We start from the raw sequence: 9544 nt of genomic DNA on the forward strand, positions 1-9544 counted from the left end.
AAAAACAAGGAAAAGGAACAGATCATTGTTTTTGATCATGGCAACGTTCAAGTGCTCAAAGATAAAGTAACACACTCAGCACAGCAGTTCTGGGAAGTGCAAGCAATGAAGCAGCAAAACATGAAAGTAACTGAGTAGTTATTTCATTCTGTCAGTAAGAAAGAGTGAGGAATTTGAAAGGCAGCTAACCAGCCTCATGGCTCATAACATTCAACGCTCATATATACAAACTACTGCACACTGAAAGTTACAATCTGAACTGTTCACCTGCCTTGCGGTGTTCTAAATCCAATGACACAGGATGGAGAACTGCCCTTGACACGAACAGGTCAATCACTACCTTAGCTTAACCTTTGCTTAAAATCCTTTTGCATACCACTTGTGTCCTTTTGAAAGAACAGTGGTATGGAAAATAATAAATTACTTACTATTTTTACAAACTATTATTTTTAATACCATAATAATCAATGGCCATACATTGCTTAAGTTAACAAATGCTGGGCTAGCCAGCACCCTTTGAAAGAGTCATTGCAAAATGAGAAAAGGTTCATATACTGGGGACAATAATGATTGGGAGTATGGAAGCACTTCCCCAAATAAGGTATTTAAAAGGTAAGCAATGTTTTGAAAAGAGGTGAATAAAAGGGCACATGACAAGTATCATAGTTTAAAGAATAATACAAAGGAAAATAAGAAGTACTCCTGAATCATGTGTTTATAACTCAAGAACAAGGGTTACTGCATAAAAAAGAAAATCAATAAAAGGAAATACTTGTTTGTGTAATGACTAGTTAGTTCACAGGCCCCCCTGCCACACAGTATTGCTCAAGCCAGGAATTTAACAAGATTAAAAAAAGAGGTGCATATTTGCAGGAATAATGCCCAAAATTAAAATAATTCATATCAGCACATTTTTTGGAGCTGTGATACAAAATTTCATTCTTCGGTGCGCAGTGTAAGCACTGAGATTTAGGTATTAGGAGTAGAACTTCATGTGGTCATCCCACCCTTCCCTGAAGAAATGAACACAGGCACTCTTCTGGTACAGGATTCTGGAACAGGGACTGACAGGGTTTGGCACCTGCTTTGTAACACATCTGCACTTGGGATAGTTTTCTCCCTCTCCTTTGGGTGCTACTGAGCTGTACTTTCTTCTTCTCTTTCTTTTTCTAATAATTTTATTCCTCGGTAAGCTGATAAAAAGTTTCTCCCCTGCCTGGGTGGAAGTCAGAATGGGAAGGAGCTTGCTGCATTTATCAGTTCAAATGTGGAATAACTATAGTCAAGCTGAGTTTTAAAAGGGAAATTTGTAGACAGAAACATCTGATTTATACTGAAGGTGCTATAGAACAGATCCCCTTTTTAGCACAGCAAGTATTCAATTATTTTCCCCCTATTACCAAAGCATAAGTTAGCGAGAAAGGTGTAGTTATCAAAGCACAGTGAGGGTGGCAGTTCTTCTGAGCAAAGGCAAGCTTTTCATGTCCTCAAAGTTTCTTCTAGAAGCATTTGCTCTTCATCTGTTTCTGGATTTTGGTGAGCTACAGTGCGCTAAAATGTTCATCAAAGTAATCCTGGCTTGCTCCTGCTGGAAATTTTCTAGAATTTAGGGATGAAATTGCAACATCGTTCACAATTTGATATGAAAAATATACAGCCCAACAGCTGCAATTCTATTAACAATCTTTTGTGGCATTCTTGTAACTTTTTAGGATTCAACAGAAAGACTATTTTAGATTCCTAATCAAAGAATTACTGACAAGCTCCTTCTCCATGAAAAACACCTAAATCCATATGCAAAATAATATCTTCTAAAAGTTTGTACATTATTTCTTAAAAAAAACCAAACGAAACCAACAACAAAAAAAACAAAAGAAAGTTTAAGAAAAAGAGTATTTATAATTAAAGATTACAAAAGAGAAAAATGACATTTGGGAATGACTTCAGCTAATGAACTAAGACCACATCCAGCCTAAAATAGTGATAGAACATCATGTTACCTCCACACTAATATTAAATGACTTCTAAAAGAAATCCATGAGAGTGCAGGGAAAGAGCTTTACTGTGTCTGCTGTGCTAATGCAGCTAAACTGAGCAGGCTGTAGATCTGCTGAACAAAGCTAGCCATTTTCTGTGCGGTGAGCCTGAAATAAATATTGAGGATACATTCAATAGTGACTAATGCAAAGTCATGATTCTCTGACTGCAGCTATTGGCTGTGCAAACTCAGCCACTGTGGTCCTTGGGGAACACTGCCTCGTGCTCTCTCCATCTTGCTTTTTAATACTCTGGTACAGAGTCACAGCAAACTCATCAGGGAGCTGCCCATTTCAGCCTAACGAAACACAACTGGAAATCTCCCACCACAATGGCTGGACTGATGAGAGAGCCCTGTAACACACGCTGTGTCAGGAGCTACGTGTTTTTAACCAAGTTCCACAGGGCGTTATGGTAGAAGCCACTGGTAGCAGTCCAGTTCTCTTCCCCGTATCCATTTTTAATTCCCACCTTGAGAACAGCAGCTGCACTGTGGAGGTCCTGCTCAAATCCTGTATCAGGATGAACTGTGGCATTTCTGAACTACTCTAGGCTGCTGATACAGTCTGCTGGTTGCTTCGGCTAAGCAATGTAAATACTGCATACTGTGCCAATCAAATTCATGTGACCTCCTGCTCTGTGGAAAGTGCACGTCACCACCAGAGATGAGACAAACCGCAGAAGTTCCTTCAATACTTATAAGTAGCATCTCTCACAAAGTTAACACTCACTGCTTAGTGAAAAGCTGTATTTCAGCTACCAATTTTCAAATCTTTTATTATCCCCGGCTTGCTGCAGAGGTTTCAGTACGTTCAGAGGTTAGGTGGTACTGTAAAAGGAGGATTACCTTAAGACATTGTTCCCAGCAACTGTGATGCCCCTCTAATGCATCCCAGAACAAGGTGCATTAACACTAACAGCCTGGATCAGTACAGGAAAGACATGGACCTGTTGGAGCGGGTCCAGAGGAGGGCCACAAAAATGGTCAGAGGGATGGAACATCTCTCCTATGAGGAAAGGCTGAGAGAGTTGGGGTTGTTCAGCCTGGAGAAGAGAAGGCTCCAGGGAGACCTTATTATGGCGTTTCCAGTACTTAAAGGGGGCTTGCAAGAAAGATGGGGACAGACTTTTTAGTAGGGCCTGTAGCGATAGGACAAGGAGTAATGGTTTTAAACTAAAAGAGGGTAGATTCAGACTAGCTATAAGGAAGAAATTTTTTACGTTGAGGGTGGTGAAACACTGGAACATGTTGCCCAGAGAGATGGTAGATGCCCCATCCCTAGAAACATCCAAGGTCAGGTTGTACGGGGCTCTGAGCAACCTGATCTAGTTGAAGATGTCCCTGCTCACTGCAGGCGGGTTGACTAGATGACCTTTAAAGGTGCCTTCCAACCCAAACCATTCTATGATTCTATGATTCTATTAGCTTGCTCTTACTCCCTGAGCTGGTAGAGCCTGAGAGAAGACAACAAATGGACATAAAGAAAAGGGTCCAAAATGCAACCCTGATGGGCAGCTACAGGGATTTGGGTTTGGGGGTTGTGAACAGAGAGAGATCTGGGGGAATGGGGCTGAGGGGCAGGAGGTACTGGAAGGGGTTCAGGAAAGAGGGACAGGGAAAGAAGAAGGGAAGGCACAGGAGGCAGGCTTACTTACAAAGAGGTTGGCAAGTAGTCTGTCAAGAAAAACTAATGTCCTGTTTTGGCACCAGAAAATACTCAAGCCAGGAAACACAGAGACAGCAACAGTAGCACAGTTGAGGGCAATTCCAAGCTCCTGCAATAACAAGGAAGATGTGGACTTTCTGCTGTGCCACTAAAGTTTGCAACAGAAACTGATATTCTCAAGGATGTATTTTCCCCCTGAGATCTATGAACTCATTGACCGATTCTCTGAGAAATGCCATGCAGAACTGTTGCACAGAATTCTCTCTCTGAGAGGGATTTCAAACTTCAGGCAAGAAAATACACTGGTCAGCTAGCAACTGGTATAGCTGACCCACATGAATATGCGGTACTCTCCATTAGCTGCTGATATAAGGCAAGAACATCAATTTGGTATCAGAAGGGACAGCTGCCATGGGCAACGGGAGGTAGACCAGTAACATTAACAAAGGAAGTAATGAAGCTGTTGCATTGCAACCAGTGTCATCCAGATTCTGAATGCAGAAGCTTTTTCCTTCGGTAACAGCGTAAACTTACTATATGCTACACTTCCACCACATGCAGGATTAAATATGGTTATCAAGATCCATGATTTTCTGTCTTGAAAAACAGGCAATGTGCATATAACTTGTATAGACAAAGCTGAAAATCTCACTATTGCACAATTTCAATATCAGTTGGGCTCTGCAGACAGAAGCTACAGTGCCTAGGTCTCCCTGCAGCTCTTAAACATTGGCTTCAGTGGCAGGAACAAAAGAAAAGAAATGAGGAATTCCCTCTTCAAGGGTATGAAACAGGCAGCAAAATTTTCAAACAGATAACCCATGAGTTACTGTTCATGAAAATAAAGAAATTAATAAACTCTTTAAAGCAACAGGACAGTAAATGATGTGTGAGTACCACGTTCTGCCATTGTCCGGCAGACAAGGGTGCTTCTCTAAGGCTGTCAGGACAGAGGAGCACCAGCCTTGCCAAGGGGCAGCAGCACTCCCAGAACAGACCGGCCTCCCCAGCCTCAGCAAAGGGGAAAGGTCTGCCTTCTGTCCATTAGCTAGCCCCCTGAAGAGAGGGGCCTCACAAGTGGGCAGGAGATGGGCTAATCTGTGCTCAAAATACCAGCCTGCTCTATCATTAGATCTCCTGATCGCCCTGAACATGACAGGCACTGCTGATGAGCAGCTTATCTCTGGACTTCTGTTCAAGGAACAGGAGTTTTAAAGGAGGTGAAGGGGGTTTGGTTTATTTGATGGGTGGACTTGTGTGTACACAAACTACTGTAATTTTGATTTTAAAGAGATTTGCAAAAATAGGGGTGATTCATTTTACTCTCTTTGTAGACAGTAAGTATTTTATGCTCCTGATGCCTTCTGCTAGCCATCACTCTTCTCCACCCCATCAAACCAAACATCAAACGTGGCACTGCTTGTGCTACGCCTGTCCCTTTCATCCCTGCTCTTCATTCAGCGCAAAGGAAACATTACCTTACGCAAAGAAAACATTACCTTACGTTACCGTAGGAACCACTCTGGCTGTTTTAAAAGTGCCTATTGCCTCCCTATGTTTCCCTCCAGTCTCATTAGCTGTGATGCCCAAGCAGCAAGATTTTGTCCCAGCTACGCAGTACTACAACGGCAGCACCGCTCTCGGGGAAGCTGCTGAATCGGGCACTGGTTGGTTACAGTTAAGGGAGGGAAAAAAAGTAAAAAGCAGCCAGCGGCCGCTGCCTTTCACAGTGCCGGCTGCAAGCTGCCCGGCCTCACTGCTGTTGCTTCTGGACGTAGATGAAGCGTTCCTGCTCCTGGCTGGAGAGGAAGTAAGCGTTCCCAGTAAAGCTAGCTAGAATGAATAATAAACATAACAGAGGAGTAATACAAGGGCTAGTGGCTCTTAGATCCAGACACCTAAGTGCTGCAAAAGGATTTAATCCTTCCCATTTGCCAATGCAATCCCTGCTGCCCTGAAGTTAGACTCCGTGTCCCTAACTACCTTAAAGCTCTGATTTTCTGGAGACAGCCCAGCCACCTTATTAAACACATTCAAGGTAGGCAAAATGCATATGTACTCCTCTTCTACTGCTTTTTGCGGGCCTATATCTGAGCCCGGTGGAAGCATTAGGGGCAGAGAAAAGAGGATTGCAGCAGTAGCTTGAACAGCGATAAGAGTGGAATTAATACCCATAATTATAAACCAAGGGCTGACAGGAACAGCAATCCCCTGTCCCCTGCTCGTCCTTCTTCAGGGCATGCTTTGCTTCTGTTGTTTCTGTGCGGTAAGAGGCGTTGATGGCAATGCTCAGAGTACTAACAGGTGAAAATACGTTTTTCCTTTCCCATTTATCTATAGCAGTGACACTTTTTTTCCTTTAAATATGCTCTTCTTGGCCTCTCATTTGTGGAACTATATGAAAATAAAATTACATCTAATAGCCAACAACTAAACAGAGATCAGAAATGCTTTTCAAGAAAGGCGGGTTGTCAGTATTAACTCCACTATCTCACGGACTGTCAAAAAGAGCAATTTGGAGCCCTGACAATGGTATAACCATGGTTTTACAATGCTGTCTCATGGCAGTTGTGACTTGGTTTTCACACCTTTAGTTCTCATTAACACATCCATGCACTATATGTACTTCAGCATGGGGTGTTCTAGAGACAACTCACTCCATCATACTCCAAAAACAATAATCCCTATCAATTAAGTTAAACTGAAATTTGGAGAACAATAAAGTCTTGGGTAACACTGAGCTGAGCTATTCTGCTTCCACCCAGCAGATACGAACGATACACACCTATTTCAATGTTGCTGATATTCGCACTCGGCAGCTACCCGAAGCATTATATACACAACCAACTCTTTACAATACAAATTTGGATTCAGCAAGAAAGACTGAGTATTTGCCACCAGGCCCTTTTTTTGTTTGTTTTTCTTCCTACAACAATGGCACTGCTGTTTGTGGGGAAGAAGTTGCCTGAAAGATCCTCACTGCTTGCAAGCTGGGCTCTTGCTGCAAGAGGTCCTCTTGTGTGCACACACCTGTGCAATGCTGACACACCAAGTGAGGCTGGGGAGTCCACGTATTTCTACACAATTTCTTGTTCCCTGTACCAGCACCTAGACAGCTACAATAGCCTCTACTTGTCTTGACTTTTTAGAGAGCTGCCAGAGGGTTTATGCTGGACTGCACTTAATGCAAACTGATTCATAGCTCATAAAGTGGGCTTCCAGATATGCTATCAGTGTGGACAAGTCTCATATTGAAGGGGTATTGATACTCATGGTATCATTGGCATTAATACTTGTGTCTTGACAAATCATTTGCAAATTGTCCCTGAAATACATTACCACCTTCTACATTCTCCCTCATATGGTGGACCAGACTCAGGAGCTAGTAAAGCACCCCAGCAGTCAGGCTGTAGAAACGAGGGCTCTAACGGCCACAACATGTTCATAGTGTGAAAACAACAGATGCCCTTCCAGATATTTTAACGTTATTAAGAAAGTCTACGCTGTTTCATCTGCCTCCTGAAGGCATCAGCTACAGTGCCATGCCCAAATGCTTCCTTACCTCCTGCACCATTTCACAGTACAGATTGTATTCAGCAAATTTCTAGCTATCCTTGCTGAACAAGTCTGAAGTAGTGATGGCAGCCTTCTCTTTTGTTTGCTGTTGTAGCTCATGATAAAAATACCATCTTATATATTCACAGGCTGCCATCGGTATTTAATAGTACTGGCAGCTCCGAAAAACCACATTAGCATCCCTAGCATTTTCTCCCCCTCTGCAAAGACTTTTTGGTTTATTTCGAGGGTATCTGCCTCTCCCTGTTTTGCTTTGTTAGAGCCGCAACAAGAGCTCAAACTGTCCCACGGCAGCTGCCAGATCCCTCAGTCCTGGCCTAGCTGCAAAGTATTCCCACTCCCAAGTGAAAACCGGAGGAGGTTTGCACACCTAACAGCACGTCGCTTTCCACTTGCCGGGTAAGGACAGGGGGGAAAGGCTTCGCCGTGGCACCGGCGCTCGCTCGCCACACCCGGGGCTGACTCCGCAGGGAGCACCTGCACCTCACCCCCTCATGCCGGCCCCACCGGCAGCCAAAGCGCATCTTGTTCCGCCCTCGTCACCCCTCAGACCGGCGGAGCGCTGCCGGCGCCCGCCCTGTGGAGGCCGCGTCGGCCTCGGCCTGGCCTGGCCTGGCCTGAGGGGGGCGGCCGGGCCAACGGACGCCAGCGCCGGCACCGCCCCCACGGCAGCCCCAGCACCGGCACCGGGGCAGGGAGGGATAGGGACGTCCCCTCCGCTGTCACTCACGTTCCGGTCGCGGGAGGCCCCGGGCAGGAGCGGCAGCGCCATGACCGCCCCGGCCCGCCCGGAGCCCCGTGCCGCTCCCCTCCCGGCCCGCGCCGCTGGGGGCGCCGTTGCCTGGAGACCGGGTGATTACGTCGGGGGGGCGGGGCGAAGGGTGACGAGGCCGAGCGGGGCGCTCCCGGCCTCGGCCCCGCCCCGCGGCGGCAGGAGGGGGCCGGTGAGGCCGCGCAGCCGCCGGGCACGGGCCTCCCGGGCCCCGCAGGCTCAACCCGTCCCCGCCCCCTGCGGCGCCGCCGCTCTCGCTTCCCCCGGTGTTACGGCCCGCCCGGGCCGTACCGGAGGGAGGCAGGTCCGGGCCTTCGTCCTCAGGAGCCCCGGCCCCGCGGGGTGCGGGAGTTGTGGCGGTGCGGGCCCGGAAGGGGGGGGCGGGTCAGTGTTTGCGGCCTTTGGGACCGAAGTAGAACTAAATACGAATCCATTTATTTACTTCTTCGGAATTCATTGCCGGCTTCTTCACAGACGTCTCAAAATCTACCTCAGGCCCAAAGCTTTGTGTAGTCCCCTTCCCTCCCTCCCACCCGCCGGGGTGCAGTAACTGCTCTCTGAACGTGGTTTCCCTCCAAAGTAACTCTGGAACAGGTGTCATGGACGGGCCAAATCCCACCACATTTGCCGTTTTCTGCACAAATTAATTTTCAGCGTTTTTCATTTTGTGACTTTTATACAGCACATTTTACTCGGGGGCCCTGGCAGGATTGGGGCGTGGGATGCTTTTACATCTTCCTGGTTTTTTGCATCTTAGTCCACCGGGATGGTGAAACTGGGTCAGTGGGTTTCCACTTGCTGGTTTCCCAGTGCTGTATTATGCACCTGCATTTGCATTTAGTGCAGAAAAGTAAACATTTAAAATGTATTTTAATTGAAAATAAAAGGAACTCTCATTTTAATCACATTCATTTCATACAGTGGGTGGTATTACGCTCAAATTTAAATTTCAAACAGAAAATACACTGAGAGTTTCTCACGGATGGCTTGGGGGGGAAGGGTTGTTTCTTTCTTTAATGGAAGTAACATTTTGCTTGTTAATAAGGGAGGATGCCTTCTAGATCGCCTCCAAAGCATATTCCAGAGTACAGCAACCATGCTATGTTATGTTCCTCCATTTTACATAAAGCTGTTCGTGAATATTTTTTTTAATTAGAACTGCTTTTTACAGAAAGATGTTTATGGATAAAATAGTTAGCTGAAACCCAAATATTTCAATTCTGATATGCCATCACGCTGTCTCAGAGGAGCTGTACTTCAGTTGCTTAATGTCCTTATTCTCATAGGTGAAGTGGATCTCCCCTGCCATATTTCATACTCTGTGATGCATCAGACCATGAAATTCCCATAACATACCATCTCTCTTCTCTGAAACAGAGGCTCATCGAACAGCATGGGCGAAGTGTTCAGTCTGAATGAGTCTAGGAGGTGCTCCCCGTACAGCTCCCATGGAGCGCTTGTGTAGCATTCGCTATCTGAATTGGTATGTGGT

The 9544-nt window shown here is 45.7% G+C and overlaps 1 protein-coding gene across 1 annotated transcript in view; it reads right to left on the reverse strand.

Annotated features, from left to right (window-relative positions):
• Positions 1 to 8052, reverse strand: part of EFHC2 (EF-hand domain containing 2) — a 67780-nt gene extending 59728 nt beyond the window's left edge. The window contains exon 1 of the mRNA XM_059825008.1: positions 8011 to 8052. Coding sequence (XP_059680991.1) covers positions 8011 to 8052 — 42 coding nt within the window. The remainder of the gene's footprint in view (positions 1 to 8010) is intronic.
• Between the last annotated feature and the right edge of the window lie 1492 nt (positions 8053 to 9544).

This window comes from Gavia stellata, chromosome 1 (genome assembly GCF_030936135.1).
Source record: "Gavia stellata isolate bGavSte3 chromosome 1, bGavSte3.hap2, whole genome shotgun sequence".
Lineage (NCBI taxonomy): Eukaryota > Metazoa > Chordata > Aves > Gaviiformes > Gaviidae > Gavia > Gavia stellata.